Raw genomic sequence first — 20484 nt, 5'->3', positions numbered from 1 at the left:
GCCAAATGGTCCACAAATTAACCATTTAACTTATGCTAATGACCTCATTGTATGGCAAGATATGAACAGGCTTCTGGCCAGCTGGTGAATAGTGAATAAAATGGATGAATATTTGTATTTCAAGAGGAAAAATTTGTCATTTCAGTATCTTGGAGTGCATATATTTATCAGGAGAAATAAAAAAACATTAATATTAAACTAATATGGTGACTAAAGTGATTCAGAAGTTAGGATTATGGCAAAGTTATTTACTGTCAACAAGTGGGAAAGCTACTTTGATACAGCATGTTTTATCAGCCCTCCCATTAATGCATTTGATCTCTATTTGTCATCCTCCTAAACTTTGATTCATCAGTTAGAGAAATACTTTGCAAATTTTTTTCACTTAGCCTCCTAGAAGAGTTTATGTTTACCATGACGCCGAGCATGATATGTTGGCATTTGTGGAAAGCCAGATGCAGCAGCAGATTCAGTCAGGAGAGGCCATTCTTTTGTCAGAATAGTGCGCGCATGAGATTTAAATAGAGATACTGTGAAGGACAATTGTCTCAATTGTTAGTCCAGGTCCAAAACCACAAAGCGCGCCCCACTCCAGCCCTTCACCAGTGGTACCTAACCCTTCCTTGATAGAGGCTTTCCTCATCTCATCCAAAACAAACAGAACACAAGCACTGCCCATGTTCCCATATTCACTCATGACATGCCTTGCAGCCCTGAGTTTTTCAGGCTTTAGGCCCAACTTTACTTCAATTTGATCCAAAATTGCACGTCCACCCGCATGAGCTACCCAAAAGATTGAGTTCCAATCTGAAATGCCCAAAGGCCGGAATACTTCCTCTATGATCTTCTCAATGTCTTTTGAGACTAGTATTGGAACATCCTTATGCATATGGGCTACTAGCCCAGACTCACAGAGGTTACCATAGATTGCATGTCCACTATCTGGGAGAAGAGTTTGAGTTGCGAATACAATCTCAAACAAAGGCCTTTCCACAGTTAGGATTGGATCTGAACCAACAATGACAGCTGATGCACCATCACTGAAGAGAGCTTGCCCAACCAAAACATCTAACTCGGTGTCACTTGGGGCATGAAAGCTGAGCACAGTGATTTCTGAGCAAACAACAAGGACGCGAGCACCCTTGTTATTCTCGGCCAAATCCTTGGCTAATCGTAGAGAAGAGCCACCACCAAAACAACCTTGTTGATACATCATGAGTCGCTTGACTGATGGATCAAGTCCAAGAAGCTTAGTAAGTTGATAGTCAGCGCCAGGAATCTCCACACTAGTAGTGGTGCAAAACACCAAATGAGTAATCTTGGACTTAGACTGCCCCCATTCTTTAATGGCCTTTTCGGCGGCTTCCTGCCCAAGTTTTGGTACTTCAACAATCGCAATTTCTTGCCTAGCATCAAAGGAAGATGCTTTGTATTCACAAATATTAGGATTCTTTTTTAAGATTTCCTCTGTTAAGTGTAAATACCTCTTTTTAATCATTGATCCATCACCTACAACATATGAAAAATGTAAACCAACATTAACGTCCAACACCATCCAACATATCTCTAAGGTGCAATGTTCATTAATATGCTCCTAGGTGCTCAGTCTTAAAATGCTTAATTATACTGATTCAGTTAAGACAATTCAATCCAAAATTTTAAAGTAATACATAAACTAGTCAAATGTCTATAATCCCCTTAAAATACCCTTATATAGCCCAAAATTCTGTGTTAAGCATGCACACTGCTTATACGCAATGGTTGTTTTCAAATAATTAAAAAGAAAATGAAAAGGCATAATCTTTACTGAAAAACACATCGAATAATTGAAATTATGAAATGTAGAAAACAGAAAACTAATTAAAATGGATTTTACTATAAAAGGAAAGTAAATTGGAATATCTTACACATGCGCTTAAACTTCTCCTTAAGCTTGGTTTTATGCTCGCTGTTAGTGACACGGAAAAAATAGTCAGGATAGGTACATTGATAAAAACAATTGGAAGGAGTGGCTGTTCCGATGGCCAACACGGTGGCCGGCCCCTCCGCCCGTTGTGCCCTACGAATTTCCTCAACAGTGGCCGTTTTTGCCGGAACAAATGATTTTGCTAGGTTTTTTATCAAGAGTCGAGACTTTTGTCCAAATATAGGATGGACAGTTCGACAATTCGACATTTGTTTTTGGAAGGGGATATGGCAAAGGCTTGCCATTTTTCTGGTAAGTAATCACTAGTGGGATACAGAGTAATAGTTACATGTGCTTATATTTAATGACAGAGAGAGAGAGAGACAGAACACAAATCAAAGTTGATTTCAATTGGAGTACTATAATCCGAGGTTCAAAAATCAATAAAACAAAATAACAACAAACTGAAAAATAAAACAATAGATATTGTTAGTCAAAATAAAAAATAATTTTGAGCCCACAATCCTCTTAATATTGCTCAAGATATTTGGATTAATTACTCCCAAAATAGAATGGAACCTACTCTGTAATTGTAGCAATGCAAATTACAGAACTTCGACGAACTCAAATGGTGAAGCAAATCACACACTTAAGAGATGCTGATATGAGAGGGCTAAAATTACAAAGGTGCCTATTTGGTTGGAAATACCGTGCGAAAATACAGTGGAAAGGGAAAAAAAATAACGGAAAAGGATAAATAATTTTGGTCCAGAAAATATATCAATCAAGCCGAGCGACTGTGATGATCTTATGAGTTATCGCTCCGTTTTCCCCAATTATGCTTCTTATTGCTTTGTTTATCATTTCTATATGTGATCGAGTTGGTTGGATCGGGTTCTGTCACGACCCAAATTCCACTAAGGGTCGTGATGGCGCCGGACACCGCTGCCAGGCAAGCCAACCAAAATACTTAATTAAATTCTTGTTTTAATAATTTTGAAAACTATGATTTTCTTTCAATTTCACTAGTAAAAGATAATCATTTCAAATCAAATATGAATGTTAAAAGGTTAATACAAGATATCCCATAATCATCCCAGAACCCGGTGTCACAAGTGCATGAGCATTTACTAGGGAATGAAATAAAATATAGTAATTGTCCGGAATACAAGGTGGACAGAAATGAAAACACCGTAAAATACTCTGAAGGAGACTTTGTTGGTTGCGGGTCGTCTCGATAAATGCAGCTCACATCTCCGTATCAACCATGCCGCTATGCCACTAAGCCACTAGCCACTAGCCACATATGAACTTGTGCAACAAAAATGCACAGCAAGTGTAGTATGAGTACGAAAACAATGTGTACCCAATGAGTATCCCCTCTAATCTCGAAGAAGTAGAGACGAGAGGTCAACTTCGACACTTACTAGTGGCCCAACGATAATATAATAGAAATGTGAGGAGATTAGGGAATTTTATAAAGCAACAATTATAATTCATAAAGTCAGATAGCAGGTAAACAACTTCCCAAATAATAATGGATTTCCAAAGATTTACTTTTCATTATCTTTATCAATTTATCTCCGGCCAGGAAAGGCAAATGTCAACATTTATAAATCTCAAGCAACAATACAACCATGCGCATAACATGCCGAGGTCGTACGGCCCGATCCAACATAAATGTAAAATGTGCATTGCCGAGGGTCGAACGACGCGAACTATAGATGCATCTATTACCCCGCTCGCGAATCATGCATGCGACGCGGTCAACATAAATAAACAAACACCTTGCTCGCGAATCATACATACAACGCATGTGCACATAGAAATACATGCTCAAACGGCAAATTAAGATTTTATCGGGGAACGTTTATCCAAATAAAAGCCAATTCTCTTTTAGCGATTTAAGAAAATGAAGTTTAATCCCTTTTAGAAATTTATTTACCAATTCGATAAGATTTAAGCAATTCAACTGTCAACAAGATTACAGATATTCCAAGTATAGCATGATTTTGGGTCCTAGACTACCCGGACTTACATATAATAGTAGCTACGCACGGCTCTCATCACCTCGTGTGTACGTAGCCCCCACAAATATGAGCGCATAACCAATTATTTCACATATGGGAACAATTCCCTCTTACAAGGTTAGAAAGGAGACTCATCTTCTCCACCGCATATTTGCCCTTTTGGCCGCTTCTGCGGCTCCCCACCTGCGGCCAAATCTTCACAGGTGCGGTTATACCAAATATCAGCTACTTCAGCTATTCTTCCAAATTCTAATTCGATCTGTTAACCATCCGGAATCCACCCGAGGTCCCCGGGACCCCGTCCAATCATACCAACCAGTCCCATAACACATTATGGACTTTCTCGAGGTCTCAAATCACATCAAACATTGCTAAAATCATGAATCAACTTCCAATCCAAGCTTAATGAACTTTAGAACTTCAAACTTCTATATTCGATGCCGAAACCTACTAAATCATGTCCGATTGACCTCAAATTTTGCACACAAGTCATATTCGACATTACGAACCTGCTCCAACTTCCGGAATTGGATTCTGACCCCGATATCAAAAAGTCCACTTCCAGTCAAACTTCTCAAAAACCTTCAAATTTCTGTCTTTAGCCAAATGATTCCAAAATGGCCTACGGACCTCCGAATTCACTTCCAATCACGCTCTCAACACCAGAATCACCATACGGAGCTATTCCCAGACTCGGGATCCCAAACAGGCATTGATAACATTGAAACGCACTTCAACCCAAACTTAGGAAATTCTTCCAAAAATGCTAACTTCCATAATATGTGTCGAAACGCTCCCGGGTCTTCCAAAACCCAATTTGGACATACGCCCAAGTCCGAAATCATCATACGAACCTGCTGGAACCTTCGAATCCCGAATCAGAGGTCATTTACTCAAAAATTCAATCTTAGTCAATTCTTCCAACTTAAAGCTTCCGAAATGAGAATTCTCTTTCCAAATCAACTCCGAACTTCCTGGAATTTAGTTCCGACCATGCGTACAAGTTATAATACCTAAAGCGAAGCTGCTCATGGCCTAAAACTGCTGAACGGCACGTTAGAGCTCAAAATGATCGGTCGGGTCGTTACAGGTTCGGAAAAGTTTTGAGAAAGTTGGAGACACTTAGTCTCTTTTGAGGAAGCTTAAGTTGGAAAAGTCAACCAGATGTTGACTTATGTGTTAGAGGGCTCGGATGTGAGTTCTTATGGTTCTAATAGCTTTGGGAGGTGATTTGGGACTTAGGAGCATGATCGGAATGTATTTTAGAGGTCTGGAGTAAGGATTAAGGCTTGAATTGGCGAAGTTGGTATTTTGGCGTTTTCCTGTTGATAGGTGAGATTTTGATATAGGGGTAGGAATAGAATTCCGAGAGTTGAAGTAGTTATGTTGTGTCATTTGGGATGTGTGTGCAAAATTTTAGGTCATTCAAACGTGGTTTGGTTGGGTTTTCGATCAAAAGCGTAATTCGGAAGATTTTGGAAACTTAGACTTGAATCTGATGTGTTTTGGTTGATTCAATATTGTTTGGGGTGTTTTGAAGATTGATATAAGTTTGGATGGTAGTATATGATGTGTTTGTGCTTTTGGTTGAGGTCTCGGGGGTCTCAGGGTGATTTCGGATGGTTGGCAGAAGTTTGGAAATTTGGTTTGGCAGCTGAAGTGTTGAAATTTGGTGTCATAACCGCACCTGCGGCTAGGGGACCGCAGGTGCGGTCTCGTAGAAGCGAAAAGGGAGCCGCAGATGCGTCCAAGTGGAAGTTTGGCAGAACCGTAGAAGCGGTAGAAGAACTGCACCTGTGGTGTCGCAGGTGCGGGTAATGCATCGTAGATGCAATTTTGGCCGCTTAAGTGGAAGCCGTAGAAGCGGTTCCAGGACCGCAAAAACGGTAACGTAGAAGCTGGATTTTGGTCGCAGATGCGAAATCCCTGGGCCAGAAGGTATAAATTATTTCCTTCACGATTTTTGAGCTATTCCACCATTTCTAAGTTGATTTTTGAAGCTTTTTGGGCGATTTGAAGAAGGATTTCAAAGGGATTTCATTGAGGTAAGGATTTTGGCCCTAAAACTAGGGCTTGGTATTGGAGACCCAGACTTGAGGATTTGAGGGACCATTTGTGGTCGGATTTTGGTACTTTTGATATGTATGAACTCGTGGGGAGATAAGGAATTTATTGATGTAAATTTTATCAAATTCCGAGACGTGGGCCCGAGGTCGGGTTTCGGTAATTTCGGAATTTATGTTATAATTGATTATTTTTGCATGGGCTTCATTCCTTTAGCATATTTTGACGTCGTGATTCTAATTTTGGATAGATTCAAAGCGAGTTGAGGCTGATTCGAGGGGCAAAGGCGTCGTGGGCTAGAGTTCGGACCGGATTGAGGTGAGTAATGATTGTAAATGTTGTCCTGAGGGTATGAAACCCCAGATTGCACATCGTTGTGCTATATTGAGGTGACGCACACGCTAGATGACGAGCGTGGGGTCGTGCACTGTTGGAGATTGTGACTTGTCCATCTCGGAGATTGTTTTGCCGTGTATTTGATTGAAAACTGTTTGTTATCATCATGTTTTGGGCTGAATGCTATATTTGGGCCTCGTGCCAACTATTTGAACCCTTAGGGGATTTTTACTGATTTTTCCTCACTATTTTGACTTTATACCTGAACTCAGTCATATTATATTCTACTGTTTTCATAACTCAACCATGTTTACTCTGGTTTAACACTTAAATGATATTTTGGGTTGAGCACCATGTTTTAATGTTGTCCGAGTAGCTTATGAGATTCTGACTGAGTAAGGCCGAGGGCCTATGTTGTGAGGAAATACTGATTATGATTTTGAGGCCGAGGGCCTGAGATTTGTACGCCACGAGGTGGCTTGTTGATATGAGGTCAAGGGCCTATGTGAGTATGACACGAGATGGCTTGATATTGCATTTGGGCCGTAAAGGGCCCCTCCAGGAGTCTGCACATCCCTAGTGAGCGCGGGTACCCATTGTGATGTGAGATATAGCCCGATGGGCTCGTGTTGTTCTATGATATTGCCCGAGGGGCGGATTTTGTTGACATTGTGCCTGAGAGGCGATTTTTTATGTGTTTATCTTTCCTAGTTGCCTGTCATTTACTTGCTTGACTGTTTAAAAAGGCATTTCATGAAGTTTAAACTAGACTAAAATGACTTTACATGTCTTCATTATTTCACGATTTTTACTGGCTTTTACTGCTTTCTTATAGCCTGTGATGTGCCTTACGTGATTTCATATTTCTCAGTCTTTATTTATGATTATTACTCACTGAGTTGGAGTATTCACTTTATTCCTTACATCCCATGTGCAGATTCAGGCGCATCAGGTCTTGCTGGCGAAGGTTGAGAGCTTCCAGCAGATTCCAGAGTTCGCGAGGTAGCTGCTCGGCGTTCGCAGCCACGTGCTTCTCCCCTATCTCATTTCCTTTCTCTTATTAGTGTTCTGTAATAATTTGAGTAGACTCTTCAGACTTGTAGTATATTGATAGATGCTCATGACTGGTGACACCCCAGTATCGGGCTGTGTTGGTTCTAATTCCGCAAATTGTACTGTTCACTGCTTATTTTGGGATTTTATCATGTTTAAGGCTTAATACCTATTATTTTATTTTCTTAAAATTGAAATGGGTATGTGTCGGTTGGCCTTGTCTTCAGGAGATGTGTCATCACGACCGGGTCCGGGTTTAGGGTCGTGACAGCGACGACATCACAAGCCTTATTTTTTTCTCAACTCATTAAGAGCTATAAGAAGTGCTTCTATATATAATCATAATAATCTTCCTCTTCCTATCCAATGAGAGACAAAGTTCCTTTATAAAAAGGATGAACCAAATCAAAAGTTTCATTTTCCTCTATTTTTCCCATCTATTTTTCATTCACATCTCAACTAAAAACCCAATAATCCCAACATGCTTGAAAAATAGTGTAATTCGCAAGTAAAGATTATTCATATCTTCAAACCTCCGAGCTTTGGTGTATACCTAAACATGTCAGACAATTACCCCTTAACCGTCTTTGGTTCTCACTATTATGTTCGTTTTAGCCATGAACATCACTTGGTTTCATAACTATATAGAGAATTAGCCTTACATAATTCTCCTTGAAACTTCACTTCACACTCATAAAGGTGATTCCTAGACGCGTAATCTCGCAGATATATTATTGGATAATCCCATATCAAACATAAAATTTATTAAAACGCCTTAACATCTTATCCTTGTTATTGGACATCGTCTTCGGATAACCAAAATTATATTTGATAATGTTGAACAATCATTCATAACTTTATTTGATTTCCTTGAACCTAAATCTTGGAATCTCCAGTCTCCTTGAATAGAATCATGATATCTAATGTTAAGGGCCAAAAGATTGGAAGTTAGAGCTAAAGTCTTCCCATGTCACATGATAATTATACTATGTTGTCTTGTGTACTAATGCGAGAAACTATTTTAAATTATTATTTTTTGAATAATTTTTTATTTGATGAGAAGATTACTGATATCTATGAGATTCTACCAGAAGGATACAGCGAACGTGTGAAAGAGAGGGATGATTTATAGCTGCAAGATATATGGTGGAACTTGGTGTTGGTTTAGACTTTAGAAGTACATAGAGATAAAAATGGAAAAGTATACCTTCTAATGTCATAATCCAATCAAACCCATATATGTATAATTTAAATTTTAATATGTTTTTATCTTTTATTGCATTTTGGACGGTTGGACCTATTAGTTTAGATTATACACTGTTGATATCGAGCCCAAAACAGTGAGTTTCCCCATGGGAAAACTATTTATTTTCTTTGGTCATGTTAAAAGAGTTTCCAATAGTACTGAACATATTAATCAGTTTCACCAAAATAATGGTTGGTTATTAGTGATTTTAAATCTATATTCACTAAAAATATTTGCGATTAGCAAAAATCAGTATTGGATCAGATTATTTGCATAGGATATAGCCATATAGGTATCTAATTGATCTTTATCCTCTAACGTAAATTATCCAAACACTTGTTAAGTGGATAATTAACTTAAGAAAAATTTGGGGTAAAAATAGCACGGTATAGCCAGTTTTCGGACTGGTCATTTAAAAATAGTCAGCGTTTACGAAGTCAATGAAAAATACCCACTATTTTGCTGCAATAGAGACCGGTCCAGCATAATATACTGGAGTTCGGTGCACCTGTGTATGAACTCCAGCATATTATGCTGGACCGGTATACTTTGCTGACTCTAGTATAATATACCGGAGACTGGAGCACTGGTGCTCCAAACTACAGTATATTATACTGGACAATTATATTTGTTGTGTTGAAGTTTGGCAAAATGCCAAAGTCCCACATTGGTTGGGAGTTAAGTTTGGGGGGGATTTTTCCCCTATAAAAGAAGGTCTAATGTTTAGGATTGAAACACACCTCTCATTTGCCTTCTCATCTGTTTAAGGCATTTGTATCTTCTCTCTTTAGTATTATTTCACTTGTATTTTTGGAGTGGAATAAAATATTTGGTTGTGTCCGAGGAGTAGGCAAAATTAGCCGAACCTCGTAAATTCTGGTGTTCCCTTTATTATTGCTTTATTGTCTTATTTATTATTTGGTGGTTGTCATAATTTTTGGTATAGTAGTTGTGACTTATTCACACTCTATACATTTGGCTTCCGCAACAATTGGTATCAGAGCCAAGGTACTGTCTAAGTATGCTCTGTGGTTGCAGCATAGTCTGATCTTCCACATCAGAAAAGATTTATCTTGGTAACTGAGTCAAGGTTCTGTCTGAGTATGCTCTGTGGTTGCAGCTTAGTCTGATCTTCCACACCAGAAAGGAAATAATCTTGATTTGTGTCGTCAGCTATTAAATAATATTTGTGTCAAAGATGGGAGACAATAAACAAGAAGAATCTACATCAAGTGTCAACAATACGTCATCATTGGCATCTTCGCTTATGACAAGAATTGTGTCAAATGCGAAATTTGCGGTCGAAATATTTGACGGGTCCGGACATTTTGGGATGTGGCAAGGCGAGGTTCTAGATGTCCTTTTTCAACAAGGGCTAGATCTGGCCATTGAAGAAAAGAAACCAGATGTTATTGGAGAAGAAGATTGGAGAATTATCAACCGTGTTGCTTGCGGTACCATTCGATCCTACCTTGCTAGAGAGCAGAAATATCCATACACAAAGGAAACTTCTGCAAGTAAATTATGGAAAGCACTGGAGGATAAATTTTTGAAGAAAAACAGTCAAAATAAATTGTACATGAAGAAGAGACTGTTTCACTTCACCTATGTTCCTGGTACCACGATGAATGAACATATCACCAGTTTCAATAAGTTGGTTACAGATTTGCAAAATATGGATACAACTTATGATGATGGTGACTTGGCCTTGATGTTGTTGGCGTCACTTCCTGATGAGTACGAGCACCTTGAAACTACTCTACTCCATGGAAATGACGAAGTTTCTCTCAGAGAAGTTTGTTCGGCTTTGTACAGCTATGAACAAAGAAAGCGAGAAAAACAGAAGGGCGGAGAAGGAGAAGCACTATTTGTGAGGGGTCGTCCTCAAAATCAAACGAGGACAAAGAAGGGAAGATCCAAGTCAAGATCCAGACCCAGCAAAGATGAATGTGCCTTTTGTCGAGAAAAAGGGCACTGGAAGAAAGACTGTCCGAAGTTGAAGAATAAGGCCAAACATAACAATGGAAAGGCCATTATGGATTCAAATGTAGCTGATTGTGATGATTCAGACTTCTCATTAGTTACAACAGAGTCATCAACATCATCAGACATATGGTTGATGGACTCGGCTTGTAGCTATCATATGTGTCCCAACAGGGACTGGTTCATGGAATTTCAAGAAGGAGAATATGGAGTCATCCACACAGCGGATAACAGCCCTCTTACCTCATATGGCATTGGTTCAATACGATTAAGGAACCATGATGGAATGATCAGAACATTGATAGATGTTCGATATGTACCGGATTTGAAGAAGAATCTCATCTCTGTGGGAGCCCTAGAATCAAAAGGGTTCAAAATCATTGCAGAAAATGGAGTGATGAGAGTATGCTCCGGTGCACTAGTGGTAATGAAGGCTAATCGGAAGAATAATAATATGTACCGCTATCGTGGCAGTACAGTTATTGGGACAGCGACAGTAACATCCAGTGACGACAAAGAGGCAGAAGCAACCAAGCTATGGCACATGCGCTTGGGACATGCTGGAGGAAAATCCTTGAAAACTCTATCAGATCAAGGATTGTTAAAAGGAGTAAAGGCTTGCAACTTGGAGTTTTGTGAGCATTGTGTCAAAGGGAAACAGACAAGGGTTAAATTTGGTACAGCGATCCATAATACTAAAGGCATTTTGGATTATGTACACTCTGATGTTTGGGGTCCTTCCAAAACACCTTCATTGGGTGGGAAGCACTATTTTGTAACCTTTGTTGATGATTTTTCTCGAAGAGTGTGGGTGTATACAATGAAAAACAAAGATGAAGTGCTGGGAATTTTTCTCAAATGGAAGACGATGGTGGAGAATCAAACAGGCAGGAGGATCAAGTGTATTCGCACAGACAATGGAGGTGAATACAAAAATGATCATTTCAATAAGGTCTGTGAAAATGATGGCATCGTCCGACACTTCACTGTTAGACATACACCACAACAGAATGGAGTGGCAGAACGTATGAACCGGACCTTGCTGGAGAAGGTACGGTGTATGTTGTCCAATGCTGGCTTGGGCAAAGAATTTTGGGCTGAGGCAATTACATATGCATGTCACCTCATTAATCGTCTACCATCTGCTGCTATTGATGGCAAAACACCATTTGAAAAATGGTACGGAAAACCTGCTGTAGATTATAACTCTTTGCACGTGTTTGGCTCAACTGCATATTATCATGTGACGGAGTCAAAATTGGATCCAAGGGCAAAGAAGGCTATTTTTATGGGAATTACTTCTGGAGTCAAAGGATATCGCTTATGGTGCCCTATGACAAAGAAAGTAATATTCAGCAGAGATGTTACCTTTGATGAATTTGCTATGGTAAATAAGGTAACAGAAGATACCAAACAAAATGAAGGTGCTTCTAAGCAGGTGGAGTTTGAGGGAAAATTTATTTTTCCTACACAAGAAGCAGAGGAGGAAACAAATGAAGATTACCCTCTGGAAGGAGAGCCAGTAGAGGAGATTCCAACTCAGGAATCTCAACAACAACTTGAATCAATAGCAACCAGCAGGCCAAAAAGAACAATAACGAAACCTGTTCGTCTCATAGAGACGGTTGCTTGTGCAACCTCAATTGTAGCTGATGATGTTCCTACTACTTATAAAGACGCTGTCCAAAGTTCAGAAGAAGATAAGTGGAGGATTGCCATGAATGATGAAATACAGTCCCTTCATCAGAATCATACATGGAGATTGGCCAATCTCCCGAAGGGAAAGAAAGCAATTGGGTGCAAATGGGTATTTGCAAAGAAGGAAGGATTTCCTAACCAAGTAGATGTTCGCTACAAAGCAAGATTGGTGGCCAAAGGATATGCTCAAAAGGAGGGAATTGATTACAATGAAGTGTTTTCTCCAGTTGTAAAACATTCCTCCATTAGAATTATGTTGGCTTTGGTAGCACAATTGGATTTGGAACTAGTTCAGATGGATGTAAAAACTGCGTTTTTACATGGAAACTTGGAGGAGGAAATCTACATGACTCAGCCAGAAGGATTCAAAGTTGCTGGAAAAGAAAATATGGTGTGCAAACTTGAAAAATCGTTGTACGGATTGAAACAATCTTCTAGACAATGGTACAAGCGATTTGACGAGTTTATGTTGCGGCAAGGGTACAAGAGAAGCAAATACGATCATTGTGTGTATTTGCACAAGCTTAAAGATGGTTCCTTTGTATATCTTCTCCTATATGTTGATGATATGTTGATAGCTTCCAAGAATTTGGAAGAAATTGATAAGTTGAAGATTCAACTGAAGAAGGAGTTCGAGATGAAGGATTTGGGTGAGGCAAAGAAAATTCTTGGCATGGAGATAATTAGAGATAGACGTTCAAAGAAACTCTGTTTATCTCAAAAGGAATATTTGAAGAGAGTACTTCAACGTTTTGGCATAGATGACAAGACTAAGCCAGTTAGTACTCCACTTGCTTCCCATTTTAAGCTAAGTACTACTATGTCGCCAATGGATGAAGCTGAACGAGAGTATATGTCAAAGGTACCATACGCAAATGTTGTTGGTAGCTTGATGTATGCAATGGTTTGCACAAGGCCTGACATTTCACAAGCTGTTGGAGTTATTAGCAGATATATGCACAATCCAGGGAAGGAGCATTGGCAAGCTGTGAAGTGGATTCTACGGTATATTCATAATACTGTAGATGTCGGGTTAGTTTTTGAGCAGGAAGACAATCAGTCTGTAGTTGGATATTGTGACTCAGATTTTGCGGGTGATATGGACAAACGAAGATCAACTACTGGTTATGTGTTTACTTTTGCAAAGGCACCAGTTAGTTGGAAGTCTACTTTGCAGTCAACAGTTGCTTTGTCTACAACAGAGGCAGAATACATGGCTATTACAGATGCTGTGAAAGAGGCAATTTGGCTTCAAGGATTGCTAAAGGAGCTTGGTGTTGAACAAAAAGGTATCACAATTTTTTGTGATAGTCAAAGTGCTATTCAATTAGCGAAGAACCAAGTTTATCATGCAAGGACGAAGCACATTGATGTTCGGTATCATTTCGTACGCGAAATCATAGAAGAAGGTGGAGTCACGGTGAAGAAAATTCATACTACAGAGAATCCTGCTGATATGCTGACAAAGGTGGTGACTGCGGTCAAGTTTCAACATTGTTTGGATTTGATCAACATTGTTGAACACTGAAGATTGAAGATGAAGACACAACCAAAATTTGTTATTGAGAGAGAATTGAAAATGTGGAATTTTGCCAAGGTGGAGATTTGTTGAAGTTTGGCAAAATGCCAAAGTCCCACATTGGTTGGGAGTTAAGTTTGGGGGGATTTTTCCCCTATAAAAGAAGGCCTAATGTTTAGGATTGAAACACACCTCTCATTTGCCTTCTCATCTGTTTAAGGCATTTGTATCTTCTCTCTTTAGTATTATTTCACTTGTATTTTTGGAGTGGAATAAAATATTTGGTTGTGTCCGAGGAGTAGGCAAAATTAGCCGAACCTCGTAAATTCTGGTGTTCCCTTTATTATTGCTTTATTGTCTTATTTATTATTTGGTGGTTGTCATAATTTTTGGTATAGTAGTTGTGACTTATTCACACTCTATACATTTGGCTTCCGCAACATGTTGGAACTCCAGTATATTATGTTGGAGTTCTAGTGTACTTATGCTGGAACCTTATCCTGGAACTCCAGTATAATATGCTGGAGTTCAAGCATACTTATGTTGGAACTCCAGTATAATATACTGGCGCATTTTTCGGGTTTTGGACAGTGTTTTCGCTCAGATTTATCTTTACATTAAAAGTGACTAAATTTCGATTATTTTTTAAATTGAGCTATTTTTGAACGACCAAATTTTTTGCTATTTTTGAATTTCTCCCAAATTTGGGAGGTGAAAAGATTATCTAGTATGAGATTTTTTAGGAAGGAATTACTATGGAGTTTAATTTCCAGCACTTATAAATACTGAACCTTCTTTACCTAAATATCACATCACATAACTTCCATTCTTTCTTGAGATAAAAAAGGTTTAAAAAAAACAAACAAAGTTTATTACCTTCTTTGCTTCTTGATTGTCCCTCTTTTACTTTGCTTTACTTTCAAAAATTTGAGGTTGTGGTTCTGTTTGCCTCTACTTTTTATTCACAAAATGAATATCCAAGTAGAGGAAAAGAAAATCCATGAAAATGGAAAAAATTGGCATTAGAGGGTGATCAATTTATGGTACCCCAAACCAATGCATTTGGCCATAATTTTAGGGACTACAATAATGCAGAAAGTGCAAGGCAACAAGGGGTAGAAAATTTCTACAAAACACAACACATACATCAAACCTATGACTTTGTCAAGAAAATGAGACAAGAGTATGCAAATTTTAACAAGGCACAAATGAGCATATGGGAATGTTGCGAATTACTCAACGATGTTGTCGATGACAGTGATCCAGATTTAGACGAGCCCCAAATTCAACATTTGTTACAAAGTTGTCACGACCCGGTTCGTCCTCCGTGAACCATCGTGACGGCACCTAGTCTCTACGACTACGTAAGCCTAAATTGTGGAAGATAAATCAATTTGCGGAATAAAAATAATTTAGAACAGAAATAGAGTGACATAACAGTGTTTAAAGGTGCCGCTCGGCATACACAATATAAATTCTCGAAACTAATACATTTTTCCAAAACCCGAAAACCCATTAATCACAAGCTACGAATATACTAAAAATGCTCTAACTCCGGAATGTCTACTTCAACAGAAAAGATGGAAGGGATGTCACTACAAGATAGAATGGAAAGGGACTCCTCGGTCTGCGGACGCAGCAGATATACCCCGAAATCTCTGGGGCAATCGTCTCTCCTCAAGGGTGATAGGACTGAGTCGTAGTACCTAGATCTTCACATGAAAAACATGCGCAGAAAGGGCGTGAGTACACCACATCGGTACTCAGTAAGTGCCAAGTCTAACCTCGGTCGGGTAGTGACGAGGAAGGTCAGGGCCCTACTGAGATAAAATAAAAATATAAGGTATGATAGTATAAGATAAGCAGTACAGTTGAAAGTTAACAATAAGAATTTAATACAGGAAAATAAGGAATTCAAAAACTGAAACAGAGGCAAAACAATCACAAGGAAATAACCGGGGATCTCTCAGTATCCCGAGGATCTCTTAGTACCCTCAATATATGTCAGGGATCTCTTGGTATCCCGAGGATCTATCGGTATCCTCAATATATGCTAGGGGATCTCTTGGTATCCTCAATATACGTGCTAGGGATCTCTCGGCATCCCAAGGATCTCTTAGTATCTTCAATATTCATGCTAGGGATCTCTCGGTATCCCGCACCTCAACTCAAATCATAAATACGTGCAGGGGATCTCCCAGGATTCCGTCCCGTAGTCCCAAAGTAAAACACGCAGCAACAACACAAGGAATATTCATTTAAGCTCAATTTCGTACCAAGTAAACAGGAAATTCTAAGCTAATACGCGAAATTAGGTAAAATAACCAAAACGCCCCTCAGGACCACATCTAGGAATCAGGTAAAATTTATATTTTTAGAATCCTCAAACTCTCACGAGTTTAGTCATACCAAAAGTACCAAAATCGGACCTCAAATGGTCCCTCAAATCATCACTCAAAGGTCTCTAATTAGTCAAGCCCTAACCCTCAATTTACCACTAATTTTCCTTAATTTTTCATGATTAAATTGATAAAATTCATTCCAATAACGAGTTTAGGGACCAAAGACCTTACCCCAATGAACTCCTCTGAAAATCCCTCTTGAAAAGTGCTCCCCAAGCTTCTTCTCGTTTGAAAAGAGGTAATGACTAAATTTCGCGAAGGCAAGAATTTATATGTTTCTGCCCAGTTATTCCGCTTCTACGGCCTTGGGACCGCATATGCGGTACCGCTTCTGCGAGGACATGGTCGCATCTGCGACTTTTCACTTAAAGCCTAACTTTCGCATCTCCGACTCCCCATCCGCAGATGCGGTACCGCTCCTGCGGAAATTCTACCACTTTTGCGGCTCCAACTGAATCTCCCCATTTTCGCTTCTGCGGCTCCGCACCTGCGGTCCCACACTCGCAGGTGCGGTTATGACAGAAAACTAGCTGAAGCTGCAACTCCAAACTCCAAAATCCTTCCGTCAACCATCCGAAATCATCTCGAAGCCCCTGGGACCTCAACTAAAGGCACCAAAAAGTCTAATACCATTGTCCAAACTTATACCAATACTTAAAACACCTAAAACAACATCGAAACGACGAATCAACCATGGATTCAAGCCTAAAAATTGCAAAACTCTAAAATTACGCTTTTGATCAAAAAGTCTATCAAACCTCGTCCGAATGAACTGAAATTTTGCGCACACATCACATTCAACACTACGGAGCTACTCCAACTTCCGGAATTCCATTCCGACCCTCAGATCAAAATCTCACTATCAAACCGGAAACTTCAAAATTTGACATTTCGGCATTTCAAGCCTAAATTAGCTACGGACCTCCAAAACACAATCCAAATACGACCCTAAGTCCGAAATCACCCAACGGATTCATCGGAATTCCATTCCAAGGCCGTCTTTACACTGTTCCGACTACGGTCAACTTTCCAATACTTAAGCTCTCATTTAGGGGCTAAGTGTCCCAAAACTCTCGGAAACTCAAAACCGAACATTCCGGCGATTCAAAATAGCAGGAATAAATACGGGGAAAGCAGTTAATAGGGGATCGGCGCGTAAATTCTTAAGACGACCGTCCGGGTCATCACAAAAGTGCTGAAGCCATTAGAAAAGATTATCCAAATCAAGATTGGCTTCATTTAATTGCCCTAATTCATGACTTAGGTAAAATTCTTGTTTTACCTAAGTTTGGAGGACTTCCTCAATGGGCAGTTGTAGGTGACACATTCCCTGTTGGATGTGCATTTGATGAATCAATTATTCATCATAAATACTTCAAAGAAAATCAAGATTTTAAAAACCCAATTTACAACACTAAAAATGGAGTTTATTTTGAGGGTTGTGGACTAGAAAATGTTATGATGCCATGGGGTCATGATGATTATATGTACATGGTTGCAAAAGAGAATGGTATAACATTGCCATCAGCTGGTTTTTTTATCATAAGATATCATTCATTTTATCCATTGCATAAATCTGGAGCTTACAAACATTTAATGAATGAAGAAGATAAGGAGAATTTGAAGTGGCTTCATATTTTTAACAAATATGTTTTGTATAGCAAAAGTAAAGTTAGGGTTAATGTGGAAGAAGTCAAGCCTTACTACCTGTCTCTCATTGGAAAATATTTCCTAGCAAAGCTAAGGTGGTGAAGAAGGTGATGATGAGTTGTAAATATAATTTGTCTATATATGGTATAAAGTTGTAAAATTTGTGTAAAGAGCAAAAAAAAAAAAAAAAAAAAAGGACTCAATCTCAGATTTAATTAGATGGAAGAGTATGTGTTAAAGAGGATGTGTACAGTGAAAATAATGAGGAGACTTAATAGTCCCATATTGGAAATGGAATGGGAAATATGTAAATATCCATTCTTTTCCTAATAGAAATACTTGTTCATAAAAAATGATATTTATAAAATGGTATACAAAATGATATTTGCGTGTAGTAGGTTAGGATTGTATACACATTTGAGCTTTTTGTCTTTTCACCAAAAGTTCCCCCATTTTTCTACTACTCTACTCGATACATAGCTGTTCCAAAAGTCAAAGCCCTCTCAATCTACAGCTTCCCATCAATTTCCACATTGTCACTAAAGAACATTGTATGAAACAGAACTAGATATTAAGCAATTTAAAGCTTTTGTTCTTAGTACATTGCCACCATAGACTTATTCTCATTATTCCATAACATATTCCCCAAATTCATCTCTATTTTTATTTCTGGCAAATAGTAACAAATACCCAAATACTAAAGATTTTCACTTCCACTACGAGGTAAACCCAAAAAGAAAAAATTATTTGAAAGAATTCTAAATTTTATTTTCTAGATTTTTCTGAATGTTCATCTCTTGTTCCTAGATTTTAGATATTATATAAGTCGAAAACTTTTTACCAATCTTGTTGTAGTGATCGAAGAAAAACTAAAGCTAATCCAAAATTAAATGAAACAATAATGGTGGTTTCTATCGAATTAAATTAGATAGACTAATTGGCGTAATTGCTGGGTATAAACAAGTAAATAAACAACTTACAAAAGGTGTACATCATGATTCTGATCACTGAATGAAGAGAAATTAGAATACTAAACTCCTATCTTCATTGCAGTATTAGTCAAGGTGCAACCAAAAAAGATAATAAAAGAAAAACCCTTCTAGAATCTGAGAAGAGCAATGATCGGATAAGAAAAATAGGGGGGAATTGGTTCCCGCCCGATAGTTGTAGAATGGAAAAAGTAATGAAATGTGGAATTTTGTGAAAAGACAAAAAGCTCCTCACTATTAATGAGGTGATAGCAAATAATAAGGGCATTTTAGAGATATCAAATGTGTATACAATGCTAACCTACTACAACTATGTAGTAGGTTAGCAAAACCCATATATATATATATCATTATTCTTTAGATATTATTCTGATATAAGAATATATTATTGACAATCTTGTTAACAAATATACTCTATAAATTGTGGATACTCCAATTGTATCCAACATTTTCTGATGGATTATAATAAGCAGCGGAAGCAATCACAGTATCAAAATCACATGTAATCTAGACAACGCACATAAATACGATAGTCTTGTTTCATGAAAAATTTAGTTATCTAATTAGATGTGAGTGTGCTCTGATACCAATTGATGGATTATAATAAGCAGCGGAAGCAATTCCAATATCAAAATCACATGTAATCTAGACAACTAGCATAAACGGGATTTCACGGGTTACTTCTTGAAGCGTGAACAAAGCTCCTTTATCACGTGAGCTTTCAATTCCACAGCAACTCAATGGATTCTTCACCACCTGCACGATCACGGTCTCCGAACGTTCTACGATCTTCAACTGTGTTACCCAAATAATACACGGAAATAACAATTTCGTGTGGGCGAAATTTTCTAAGGAAAATGGGCTGAAATTCGGCCACCATGTGCTAATTCCTCTAGGTGAAAAACCGTATGTATTTATAGCACAAGGTTTAAGGGTTAAAACTTTTTTCCAAAACCTGTTGGGTTTTCTTTTCCACCAGAAAAATGATTCCTTTATTTCCTATTATTTAGGCACAGTAGGGACCACAGAATTTAATTAACAAGGCTTCCAATTATGGAATTAATTTATAATTTTCGAAATTAATATCCACCATAATTAATTACGAATTATTCTACTAAAAATTCGTAATTGCACTCCTTATTCAATTTCGAAATTCATCTGTTAAATCTTATTCAACTCCCCATGTTAAGATTCAGATACTAATCAATTAAATTAAATTACTGACGATTTAATTTATTGATTATTTCCTTTAGACTTTCGCTTCACTTATTTCATGTGTCGGATACAAAATCCACCAGCCGGGTTTACACATGAAAACTTATAAGCTTTCATAGAGGTGTATCATCAATCTCTAAACCGAGACATGGATTCCACCAACTAACTATTACTTCGCCAATGTATATTATTATTACCCAATTTACCAGGCATATTGACCCATGAAAGAATTTCGCCTTTTAATAAATCAAAATAATAATAATGTACATAGCTAATAATAATTATATCAAGATTAAGAGTATAAGTACATTTAATGGCTAGAGCGTTTATTTTATTAAGTCGGTATAAAATACTTATCTCTACTTGGCCCGTTTAATACATACATAATGTACT

The 20484-nt window shown here is 38.2% G+C and overlaps 2 protein-coding genes across 2 annotated transcripts; one reads left to right on the top strand and one right to left on the bottom strand.

The window, feature by feature from the left end:
- Positions 1-85: 85 nt before the first annotated feature.
- LOC104218372 (chalcone synthase G-like) lies at positions 86-2290 on the bottom strand. Its single transcript, XM_009768850.2, has 2 exons — positions 1908-2290; positions 86-1509 (listed from the first exon to the last, which is right to left on the bottom strand). Exons 1-2 carry the CDS (start codon positions 2209-2211, stop codon positions 518-520), a joined length of 1296 nt encoding a protein of 431 aa, XP_009767152.1. The 5' UTR covers positions 2212-2290; the 3' UTR covers positions 86-517.
- Positions 2291-14848: 12558 nt separating this feature from the next.
- Positions 14849-17989, top strand: LOC104218371 (inositol oxygenase 2-like; the record flags this gene model as incomplete). Its single annotated transcript, XM_009768848.2, has 2 exons — positions 14849-15137; positions 17406-17989. Coding segments are annotated over 2 exons (873 nt in total), but the record flags the coding sequence as incomplete, so codon positions are not given.
- Between the last annotated feature and the right edge of the window lie 2495 nt (positions 17990-20484).

The sequence above is a fragment of the Nicotiana sylvestris genome, chromosome 10 (genome assembly GCF_000393655.2).
Source record: "Nicotiana sylvestris chromosome 10, ASM39365v2, whole genome shotgun sequence".
Taxonomy (NCBI): Eukaryota; Viridiplantae; Streptophyta; class Magnoliopsida; order Solanales; family Solanaceae; genus Nicotiana; species Nicotiana sylvestris.
This window is presented reverse-complemented; position numbering and strand designations above follow the sequence as displayed.

Coding starts and splice junctions, on each gene's coding strand:
- LOC104218372 (XM_009768850.2), bottom strand. CDS start 2,211: ATGGCAAGCCTTTGCCATATCCCCTTCCAAAAACAAATGTCGAATTGT. Junction 1,510..1,907: donor GGAGAAGTTTAAGCGCATGT/GTAAGATATTCC, acceptor CATATGTTGTAG/GTGATGGATCAATGATTAAA.